This window comes from Aptenodytes patagonicus, chromosome 10 (assembly GCF_965638725.1).
Source record: "Aptenodytes patagonicus chromosome 10, bAptPat1.pri.cur, whole genome shotgun sequence".
NCBI classification, from domain to species: Eukaryota; Metazoa; Chordata; class Aves; order Sphenisciformes; family Spheniscidae; genus Aptenodytes; species Aptenodytes patagonicus.
In genome coordinates, this window is record NC_134958.1 from 4980187 (window position 1) to 4992500 (window position 12314).

The 12314-nt window shown below is 47.7% G+C and overlaps 1 protein-coding gene across 1 annotated transcript in view; it reads left to right on the forward strand.

Annotated features, from left to right (window-relative positions):
* The first annotated feature begins 11886 nt into the window (after window positions 1-11886).
* Window positions 11887-12314, forward strand: part of MEX3B (mex-3 RNA binding family member B) — a 2855-nt gene continuing 2427 nt past the window's right edge. Inside the window, exon 1 of the mRNA XM_076347895.1 lies at window positions 11887-12314. This exon is cut by the window's right edge and continues 65 nt beyond it. Coding sequence (XP_076204010.1) covers window positions 12112-12314 — 203 coding nt within the window. The 5' untranslated portion in view covers window positions 11887-12111.

Below are 12314 nucleotides of genomic sequence, written 5' to 3' on the forward strand. Positions count from 1 at the left end.
TTGACTGTGTGGTAGAAGGTGGGATGCAATCCGATTTTGTGAAGAGATTATTCTTATTGCCTGGAAATGGTATCAAGTTAGACACCCAAAGTTGGAGTCCACTTGGAAAATGCTAACTTTAATATTCTGTTCTGCTTTCTGTCTTTCAAATGGTAACTGCTAGAGGCAAACTCAAGTAAGAGACATCCATGCTACCCTGATGTGTGTCCTCCCCAATATATAAATGTACCGTTAGTATATTAATATAGGGACGGGATGCCATCCAGAGGGACCTGGACAGGCTCAAGAAGTGGGCCTGTGTGAACCTCATGAGGTTTAATAAGGCCCAGTGCAAGGTCCTGCACCTGGGTCGGGGCAACCCCCAGTATCAATACAGGCTGGGGGATGAAGGGATTGAGAGCAGCCCTGCCGAGAAGGACTTGGGGGTACTGGTGGGTGAAAAGCTGGACATGAGCCAGCAATGTATGCTCGCAGCCCAGAAGGCCAGTCGTATCCTGGGATGCATCAAAAGCAGCGTGGCCAGCAGGTCAAGGGAGGGGATTCTGCCCCTCTACTCTGCTCTGGGGAGACCCCACCTGCAGTACTGCATCCAGCTCTGGAGCCCTCAGCACAAGAAAGACACGGACCTGTTGGAGCGGGCCCAGAAGAGGGCCATGAAAATGATCAGGGGGCTGGAACACCTCTCCTATGAAGAAAGGCTGAGAGAGTTGGGGTTGTTCAGCCTAGAGAAGAGAAGGCTTCGGGGAGACCTTATTGCAGCCTATCAGTACTTAAAGGGGGCTTATAAAAAAGATGGGGACAGACTTTTTAGCAGGGCCTGTTGCGACAGGACAAGGGGGAATGGTTTTAACTAAAAGAGGGTAGATTGAGACTAGATATAAGGAAGACATTTTTTACGCTGAGGGTGGTGAAGCACTGGCACAGGTTGCCCAGAGAGGTGGTGGATGCCCCATCCCTGGAAACACTCCAGGTCAGGTTGGACGGGGCTCTGAGCAACCTGATGTAGTTGAAGATGTCCCTGCCCATGGCAGGGGGGTTGGACTAGATGGCCTTTAGAGGTCCCTTCCAACCCAAACTATTCTATGATTCTATGATTCTATATTAGTAACAGAAAACAGATTAGTGAGAGTGGGTTTCATGCTTGGAGATTGAGTTTCATGATAAATGTAGACTATTGAAGGGAGGAATCTCAGGGTCGGAAGCTGGTTATATCATGTGGAAGGCAAGAAACCACAAACTCAGTAGAAGTGTTGCAGAATCGAGAACAGAAACGTTAATTTAGCAATTGAAATCAGCCATGCCGGAGGCTTTTTAATAGTTTTTTATTTGTATAGAAACAAACAGTCCATCCATCCAGCAACAGTCTCTCTGCTGGATGTTTGTTTCTTCTTCTTACTCTGTGCACTGGTGACATCATGCTGTGTGGTGATAGGTCTCAAAACTCCTTTGAGTTTTCTGTTCAGAATTAAGGAGAAGAGTGGGAGGTAGCTTTAGCTAAGTGCACACAATATATAATCTGTGAATGAATACTAAATGTGAGCTAGATGGGACATCGTTCCCGTAACAGGACCAACTCATCAATGCTACAGCACTCTAAAAATAGAGATATTCCTTCTCAAACTACGTGTAACATGGGGTTGTGCTCAGAAATGTACCTCATCTCATACACACAAATTCCCTTGAATATGGCTGAGCTGCCTGCGTCCTTGTCTAGACAGTCCCAGAGTGGGGCACAGCGCTAAGGTTTTTCATCTGAATCCCAAAGTGCTTTTCCTCTGGATTCAGTTCTCCCTCTTGAGTTAACGTGGTCTGAAATACAAAAACTAAGAACGTAATAATTGTTATTTCCACCTTCCTTTCAACGTTTTCTTTCTGCTAGGAAGCAGGAAAAGCATGAGGGTGACACACTTCAGTTCAAACTCTCACCCCTGGCTGCCAGAGCTGTAGAAGCGGGAGGCTTTGACAAGGCAGATTTGGTGAGGCTGAGCTGGGGCTTGTTCCATTACATCTTCCCAGTACAGCTGCGGGGGAAGTCCTGACTTGGGAGCCCTTAACACTGAGCGTGACACATAAGCCAGAAGGATGTAAACTAACCTCCAGCTCACCGGCTGGAAGTAGGAGAGAGAATTCTAGAAATCCCATCAACTTTCACCCAACACCTTTGCTTCCTGCTGTAGACAGTGCAAGTCAAAAGTACAACTGAAGGTTTGGGTTCCTTATCCAAAGTACAGTTTTGACTGGGAGTTACTAAAAGGCAGTAAAAGTGGAAGCATATTATGCTTTTTTCAGAGTCCCTTCTCGATGATTGCCATTTGAGGAATGAGGATGTCAAATTTGCCACGTTGCACAAAGTTATGGCAGCTGTTCCATATTGCTAGATTGGAAATTAAAATGGAGATCTATTCAAATTGTCTGACGCTTCCAGCAAGCTTGAAAGCAATGCTTTAAAATATAGCAGAACTCTAATTTGGGTCCTGAGGGATAGTCAGTAATGTTGAAAGCAAACGTCTTTTTCCAAATGGTCTTTAACTACTTTGTGTCTTTTCCTTTTCTTTCCTAAATTCTGCTTTCCGTGGCAGCCATGTGATCCAGCTGAAGTCAACGGGATTGCTGAGAATGTCAAAGACCAAATCCTAGGCGAGAACATTTCAGTAGGTCTAGTCTGTTATGGCAATAAATACTTTCAGGCATGTTTAAGCTATGCTAACCTTTAAAAAAGAATAGCTCACATTTCTATTTTCTTTCTTCATAAATGTGTGGTGCCTGAATCTTAACAGTTTCTTCATCTAAAGATAAGACTGGATTTATCTGTATCTGTAGAGGGTAAGGCAATCTCGTAGTTTAGGAATTTGTAGAGGTCAGCCTTTGCCTGTCAACACACAATCAAATCTAACTTTTGATCCTAGTGCTGCTGCTTTAGTAACACTAATTTTATAAAGGCTAGAAAAATTCATAATCTAGGAAAAGAAGTTCTTTGCAACACGCGTAATTCCAGACCTGTGCTTCAGAACTCGAAACAAAGTTTAGCCAGCTTGATTTGTTGTCGCCATACGATATTATTTAAAACCATTAATGTTTTTATCTGGTAATTCTTATTCCTCAGAAAGAATGCACTGTTGACATCTTTTAGCATTTCTTTGTTGTCCTGAACATGCCAGTTCATCACTCATACTCAGCATTAATCACTCCGGTAAATGTAGCGTTGTGATCTGTTCAGGAAATATTTGACGAGGCTTTATAAAGGCACTCCATAAAAAAAACAGGCAAAAGTAGTCTCTGTTTTTCCTTGTGGGAGAAATTCACCTGCCCAAAGCTCAAATAAATACGTGACAGACTCTTCTGCTAACATAATTCCAATTCCACTGCTATCTGTTCTGTTTTGCTTCCCACACATCCTGTAATGACGAAGATACTCTCTTCTAAAACACTATTTGCTTTTTCAGGGTGGCACTGGAAACTCCGAAGGGCTCAACGGGCCCTGGAAAGAGCAATGTGCTATTGATTAATCTGTCCTCTGAATGAACCCTGGTTAAGAGCTGTACTTCCATAATTCTAGATGAAAGAATCTGTATACAAATAATGGCAGGAGGAGTGCTCTCTGGGACGATATGACTACATAAATAAGCAGTTCTTCAGTGCAGCATGTGGTTTCCTAATTTCCAGTAAAATGGAATGAGTCACACATGACACCACCATTGCCACTAACCAGTGTGGCATGGCATCTGAAAAAGATAGCACTGGAAGGGTGTGAACTGCAGAGCAGATGATGGGGCTTGAAACATCTTGTTTGCTTTGGCAGAGCAACCAAAATCTCGATGCTTTCCCACAATCTGCTCCAAGGATATAGGTTTTGCTGTGCTGTATCAGATTATTACTCTGGGAACTTGTGTGTCCTGCCTTTGCCAATGGACAGCTCTTGATGCTTCAGATAAAGATAAATGCCCAGACTCCCCACAGGGGAATTCCAAAGTTAGATGGTGTTTCTTCAAGTAGGGTTTGCATTACTGCAGAATTACCAGGGGAGGTTTTCTCTCTCCGGTACCAAATCATGAAGGATACATCTACTCAGTCAGGCAAACAAAGACCCAAGACAGCTCTCGAGTCCAGGCTCACATACCATACATATTATTTATATGTAAGTACATGCTCTGGTATGGGCCTTAGGCCGAGTTCACTCCAGAGGGAAAGTCTAGCCGTAGTCATGTCTTAGCACAGGCCCAAGATGTTCTTCCTCCTGTTTGGAAAGGTGCTGCTTGGCAGTGCAGCTGCACAGGAGCGAAACTCCCAGAGACTGCTGCTGCTGTTCAACCCTGAATCTGAGAGATGATACGGAGTCTCAAAAGATGAAGGTCCAAATTAAAGGGGTTAAAAACCGAACCCCTCCCCTTTATTTCTGCTCTTGGGCCTCTAGAACTGGGGATCAAATCTTCTGGTGTTAATAAACTGGAAACTCTGAAACTTGCCTCCAGTAAAACTGGAGGCATCTGTTCAAAAGCAAGCTGAAAATGACCTAGCACACACGCTTGGTCCCCATAGCAGGGCACTAAGGCTGTCAACTTGGTAGTCATGAATGACTTGTGCTTTCCTGCATCTATTATATGAGAGTGGCATCAGACACTTTTTCCTTCGAACGTTTCTCAGAACGAATACTTGTTAAAGGCGGGGTGGGAGGAGGTCGCAAGTAATTCTTTTTCTCCTCCTGACTCATCCCCAAACGCAGCACTGCTGGGCGCCGTATTTAGGCAGAGTTAATGGGGATGTTCTAGGTGCCCAGCACTGTATTTTCATTGGTTTATGTTGCTTCCTCCCTGTCAGTATTGTCCACACTAAGGGCTCAGGAAGAACAGTAGTTTAAGCTGCAATTTAATTCCCTGTGGATGGAGATTTGCTGTGACAGAAATGCCTGTCGTCCTGGCAGTCTCTCACATCTGCTGGAGGCAGAAGAGTACATGAAACAATAACTCTGCCAGCAGATGTGGTTCTGTAGGGACAGTAGTGTCTGTGGTACGAAAATTCTCTCCCAAAATACAGATCTGCAGGGACAGTAAGCGTCTGTGTCAGTGACAACTTTGCAGCATCTGCTGGGACAGTAATGTCTGTGATACGTAAATGCATCTCTGCATCTGCTGGGTCAGTCAGAGAGAGATGTATTGTATATATCGAGTTTTAGATGTGAAAATCTCCTTCACTTTCCTTTAATTTGGGGGATTTGTTTGATTCTTCTTCCCACAGAGTTAGTAAGAACCGTCTTACATAAGAAGAGCTAAAGGTATTCCTGAGTCTTTTGCGTGTAGGACAGACATTCCCACATTTCAGCTGCCAAGAAATATTGCTACATTTTCTCCTGCCATAGTATTAATCATTAATGGCTTTGTTCTCAATGAACAGCCCGAGTATCTTCAATGATGCTCTTGTGAGTGCTAATGCTTTGTGGTTGCAGTGAGAGCATCGCGCGAGAAATGTGTTTGTTCAGAGCGGAGATGCACCACAAACACGGCGGTCTGACCCAGACCGGATTTCAAACGCTCCTAAGTACAGGTGTGCGCAAATAAAGATTTTGAATTTGGCCTCATCTCTAGGTTAGGCACCGGACCCAGGTTAGGAAGGGTTGCGCTGGAGACAGTCAATTTTCCAGCAGCAGCGACTCCATTCAGAGGGCCGGGTATTTTGCTACAACAAAGGCTGATGTTGACATTTTTTCTTGAATAGAGACAGATGCAAGAGCTTCTGCCTCAAGGTTATCCATTATACAGTATATTAACTAGATGTTTTAGCATTGTGCTGCCTGCAGAGACAGAAATGAATGATGATTAATACTTATCAATTTAAATCTAATCTTTTCCCATGTGTATTTATAAGCTGAACTTCAACCTACAAGGCAATTCTGTGACAGGAATTAATACCGGTATTCTTTTATTGGAGAGCACTGGGATTATGGTCAGGGATATATTATTCATTCATTTATTATGAGTATTGCATTTGTGCCTAGATTTTGCATAGGCACAATATAAATATAGCACATATAAACATAGTCTCTGTACAAAGGAGTTTATAAACAATTAGCATTAAAGGGACAATTATTTTCTCTTCCTTCTTGTAGCAGCACTGAGTAGGGGGGAGGGATGGAGGAGAGAGGAAGCAAAGGTTGTACATGTTTTATGACCGTAATTATAATTATTTCAGAGATTAACATTAAATTAAAATTTAATTATAATTTACTATTTCAAAGATTAAAACTGATGAAAAAAGACTCAAGGTTATGAGCTACCTCACAGATCTGTGAGTTATCTAGCTCAGTCTAAACACACAGATATAAATCATCTTTTTTTTTTTTTTTTTTTTTTTTTTAATCCAGCCACTGTTTAATAGACAGTGCCCACAAGTGTGATAGGTGCTTTACAGGCTTGAGACGCCAGGGCTGCATCACAAACCGAATACTGGCCCAAGGGCCATGGTAACAAAGAGCTCCAATCCCGCAGCCGCGCAGAGAGGAGCACTCCACTGAGAGCGCTGCACACAGGAGCAGCCTGGCAGGCTGGGCTCCAAACACGTAATGTGAGAGCGAAGGAAAGGCAGAAGTGATTTCCCTTTTTGAACTCTGGTCGGCACGGTTGTTAAATGCCATTTAATTCAGATATACCGTGCGATAACCCTTGTTCGTAAGCGAGAGGCAGAATGGAACAATAAATGAAGGAGGCCACTCACAATCCAGGTGGAGAGTTTTAACGCGGGCGGGCGATCTGGCTCGTTGGTTCTGATTTATTATAAAGGCATCTTTATGCTTTTTGAATTGCCTTCCATCAGTCTTGTTAAACAAAACTGCATTCTTATAAGGCAGTTCATCCCCTACACACGTGCGCACACTTATCGCTCATGTCAAACTAATAGCAAACGCATATGAAGAAAGTACAGTATGTGATGCCTATTACAAAAATCTTTTGCGTTTTAATATACTGGAAACAAGCATTTTAGTTTAACAAAGCCATTAGCAACTGCTAAAAGTTTACAGTACTGTATCAACATCTTCAGGGACTGATTGTGACTGTCGAAGGTTTGTGGCAAAATTGCTTCTGAGAAGCTGTCCCAGAAGATCTTTGTTTTAAAACCAAAAATTTTGCAAATGAATTCTATAACAGGGAGAGGTGTAGAATTACGGGGATGAAAGCGCATGTGGGGAAAATCATCAACATCATCTCCCCGTTTGTATTTTTTGATGCGACATTCCGTGTCACGAGGGAAAGAGGCACTTCTGCAGCTTCCCTACCCCTGAGCCTCCTTCCGCCTCAGAGAGGTATCACAGAGCCACTCACCAGTCCATCTCCATTTTATTTCTTGTCGTTTATTAACAACCGTACTGTTTTGAGAGCTCTGCCCATCCCTTAGTATAAAGCATCCAAAGTGGTTGGAACAACTGGTGGAAAAGTAATAAATATTTTCAGCTGCAGTTGTTCAGACTCTGGATGAGTTGTTTATACACATCTTGTCTAGAATTGTCAAGAGGTGGAGCTAACGTCATTGAAAGATGATAAATTCTGACACGGTGCTCTGAGATTTCACTGCCACTGAATGTAGGTTAATATGGGATTCAATAGGAAATCTGCCTGGTCTAGTGCTACGTATGACAGGAAACGAAGGAACTTGCCATTTGTCTGCAGGTTGCTAATTGCAGTTTATTGCACATGCAAAAGGTTAATTTGGGTAGGTTATCACAGTAATCACATGCACTGTCTCAGAATCAACTATACTCCTAATCTTATTGATGATCTGGCCTGTGGGATTTGGGACATTATTTTGTAAGATTATGGCAAATAAGAATTTTACAGGAAATGCTGTAACAGTAGGCAGCAGGGTCCTTAAGTGTAAGCAACTGGGATAGAGTGGAGCTGCAAGTCTCTCGTATGAAATACTTTTCCTTGACCCTTAATTTAGTTATTCCCCGAGATGCACGCAGTTTATTCTTTGTGAAGATACATTGAAAAGAGAGGTCCCACCTATTCTAAATGAAAAGGATGCCCTATTCTTATTATTGCTAATGCTTTGTATTTAGAGTAGCATTTAAAGGCCTCAGATTAATTCATGACCTCCTCATGCCAGGTGCTGTGTATACACACACAGTAAGCTCACTGCCCCAAAGACCTTACACGTTAATTAAATAAAGGTTGGAGGAAGGAAGTTGTTTTCCCTCTGTCACAAATGGGAAATTATAACAGGGAGAAACTAAAAGGACTGAGAATTACACCCCTCCTGCAACGAGTCCTGTATTTGCCTGTAATACATCCTCCCTTCCTGCTTTTGTTAAGCTGCTGTAAAGGGGTAGGTAGATGGTTGGTCTCTCCCCCAGAGGTGGAGTTTACTGTAATTCTGCATATGTTTCAAGGTTTTATGGAATGAAAGGAGTTATGCAGATAGGTAACACTTCAATTTAGGTCTGATTAAGTTATTCTGAAGAAATACTTCCGTGGAGTAAGTAGATTCATACGAATCTTGTGTGCATTGCTTGTTGCCACACGAGCACGCTATTGCATAGATTCTGTGTTCCCAGGGGGGCTGCGCTGTTGGTGCATGCGTGCTTTAAGGTACATCAGTGTAACTTTTTTATCGTTGTTATCATTATTATCGTTCCCTGTAGTTTGCTCTTTAATGTTTTCTAAAACAGTAAAAAAGCAATAGCCCTCAAGGTGTCGGACCATTCCACAGGATTCATGGGAGGCTTGAAACACCAGCGCACGCTCGGTCTCCCACAAACGCACCTCGTTCTCCCCCTGCCCCCGGAAAGTATCATGCTTATTCTGAAATGCATTTTAAACATTTTTAATTAGAGCTTCTAGCTTAACATTAAAAAATAAAGCTAGATCTGCGTGGAATCTTGCTTTGAGAAAACTTTTGCTATAGAGGAACATAAACCTGAAGATAACTTGTTTTCCTTTTTCTCCTTAGTCAGTACATGGACATTCAGTACAGTATAGTGATCGTGGGCAGAAACGCAATCAGAGTTTAAGCAGATGGGGTGGGAAGGGGGAGGGAGAAAAAAGGGGATAATGTAAGTCAGGAGAATAAACAACACGATGAACAGGTAAAATCTAAGCACAACCCAACCGCCCTCCTCCTATCTTTGCATTTCAGTATTTACGCCCCTCACTGTTGGACTTCAGCAACAGTAATCCTCTACGTTGGCATGTCTTTCCCTCATCTCTGACCTGCCCTGCCCCTGTCTGGTGAATGGGTACAGTTATTTTCCGTCTCACAGATTTTGGAGTCCTTGAGTTAAGAAGGCTGGAAAGAAACAGGCTTTTCATTTTTATTTTATTTAATAATAAGGAGCGTTATTTTTATGGCTGTCAAACGTTCTGTCCATCTGCTTTTTCTCTGTTTAAAAAAAGACGCTCAATGCTGAAAATAGTTAAGAGCCTTCTGGATCCTTGAGCATTTATAAGTAATCTCTCGTTTGCTGCCTATGGAAACCATCACTGCTGCCTATGGAAGTAAAGTGTAAATTTGTAAAATAAGTAATCTTTTAAATATGAAACTACAGAATTTCCTTAGTTGATGGGACAAGCTAAGCACTTGGGAAAGCACATCATCAGTGTATACCCTTGCTAGAAAACAATCCACTGCAGCTTTGTTATAAAACATGCAAACATCCTGAGGAAGTGACAGTAATTTGCAATAAACACTGCGTGTAAACAATTACCTGTGACTTGTTACACTTGTTTGTACAGGCAGCTGGCTAAACAGATCTGTGCGCACTTGTAAACGTCTGTCCCCGTCAAACTTGATACCGGAAAACAATTACTTGGTATTTGATTTCTCTGAAGTAAGAAAAAGTCAGTCTTTTGTACCTGACAGCTGGCAAGGGCTAAGTAAATGTGCGTGCTTATAGATACGCGGAGAAAAGCCGGAGAAGTAAAATGCGATGGTGGTGTTTTTGTGAGAACAGTGAGGACGCTTTCATGTCTATTCACCAGACTGAAGGGAAGTTTTGGTGGCAGGGTACTTGGTGAAAAAGCTGTTTTTACTGGTTGAGGGGTCCTGTGGCGGCAGAGAGGTGAAAGCAAGCCATTTGGTCCTGCAAGGTCCAAAGGAGGGGCAGGTGTGACTCGTCTTCTAGTGGTTTAGCAAAACGGATGCAAGGTGTTGGCGAAATTATGCTAGAGCGGTTATGCCCGACGCGTTCTTCCCCTTCGGACTCCTACGAAACAGGAACGTTGAAATGGCAAGCTGCACGGCGAGGGAAGCCGGGGAGCACAGGATTTGCCAGTCACCCCGCTCGATCCCCAAGTAGGCCAGCCCAGCAGGCGGCCGGCCGAGGACACGGGCCGGGCTTTACGGCCCCCGCAGCCTGAAACACGGTAGCGCTTCAGTAACCGCCGCCACCTCCGCAGCGCCCGGGATGCACCGAGCCCGCAGCACCGCCGGGGCGGGCCCGGGGGCGCGGCTCCCCCTCCAGGTGCTGCCCCCCGCAGGGCGCTACCCGCGCCCGCCGGGGCCTCTCGGCTACAGCGCCTCCAGGCAGGAGCAGGAAGCGGCCCCCGGGCCCGCAGGCGCTGCCTTCCCGCTTCTCAGGAGACCGCGGCTGGGGGCAGTCGCCGGCCCGGGGCCCACACGGCTCCCGGCGTCCCCCCGAAGGGGGCGGCTCCGTCCCGCCGCGGGGCGGCGAGCCCTGGGGAGAGAGTCCCCACGTTAAGACGCCGCGCGAGGAGCGCAGAGACCCCCCCCCCCGCTCCCCGCTGAGGGGGCCGGGCTGGGCCGAGCCGAGCGGGCGACGGGTCCCCTCAGCCCCGGCGGCGGCGCCGCGCGGGCGCAGTGGGCAGGAGCGGGGGGAGGGGCGCGCAGGCGCAGGGCGCGCGCCGGCGGCGGGCGGGTCCGCGCGGGAGCCGGCTGGGGGTCCGCGCGCCGGGCGGGGGGGGGGGGCGGCTCCGGCCGCCGCCCGCAGGGTCTCCCGAGGGGCGGCTCCCCCGGGGCGCGGAGCCCGGCAGGCAGCGGCGCTCCGTTTGGCGGCCGGGAGGGTGGCCCCCGCCGGCTTCGATGGCTGCTCGCCGCCCGGCAGGCGGGGCGCGGGAGTCTCCGGTGCCGGCGAGCGGCAGCGCGCTCCTTCCGAGGCAGGCGGCACACAAAGGACCGGGGTGGCCGCCCGTCTCGGCGCACGCCCCCCGCCAAAAAAACCAACACCCCACCACCCCAAAAAAAAAAAAAAGCCCGAACCCCGGCACCGGCGCTCGGCCGGGAGCGGGCCTGCTTTCGGGAGGGCGGGGCGGGGCAATACGGGGACAGCGAGGAGACGGGCAGCCCGCGGACAATAGGCGCACGCCGGGCCGGGGGATCGCAAACAAGCGCCGGGGTCCGGTATTGTTCCGCACCCGACAACAAAGAGCGGAGCCGGGCCGGGGCGCGGGTGGGGAGGGGGGCTGGGGAGGGGGGGGGGAGGGAGGGAGGGTTCAGCGCCGGCCCCTCCGCCCCGCGCCCGGCCAATGGGCGCGCGCAGCGATGGCGGCGGCGGCGCGGGGCTGTCAGCGATCGCCGCTTACGCTGCGGCGCCCGGCGCGGCCCCCCCTTCCCTCCCTCCCTCCCTCCCTCCCTCCCTCCGCCCGCCTCTCCAGAGCCGTCTGGCTGCAGCAGTGCCTCAGACAGAGGAGGGGAGAGGAGGGAAAAAAAAACGCTGAGTGAGTGGAGTGGAGCCGGGGAGGGGCTCCTTAAAGAAACGCTGCCGTCGCTTGGCATTGTGGCCGGCGAGGAACTCGAGGGGGGGAAGCCATCGGAGCTCCTCTCGCTATCCTCTTCCCACCCCCCCACCCCACCCCCAGCCGACAAAAAAAAAAAAAAAAAAAAAAAGGAGAAAAAAAAAAAAAACCCCAAACCTCGGGGGGGGGGGAGTCCTGGGGGGGGGGTCCTGAGAACATCTTATAAACCGGATTGCACTGAGAGGAGGAAAAAAAAAAAAAGCAAAAAAGATACAAAATATACAAGCAAAAGGCAACAACTCCCCGGCCTCCAGCAGTCGCCCACCCTCCCTTCCCTTCTCTCCTGCTGGCCATCTGCCTTGGGTTTTCCTTTGTGTCTGATCTTTTACTACTGAGCCGAGTGCAGGAGGAGGGTGCAACACACGCAGGGACTATGCCTAGCTCGCTTTTCGCAGACATGGAGAGGAACGGGAGCGGCGGCGGCGGCGGCGGCGGCGGCGGTGGCGGTGGTGGAGGGGGAGAGACCCTGGATGACCAAAGAGCCCTTCAGATCGCCCTGGATCAGCTCTCCCTGCTGGGGCTGGACAACGACGAGACGGGCTCCATTTACGACAGCGAGCCTCGGAAAAAGAGCGT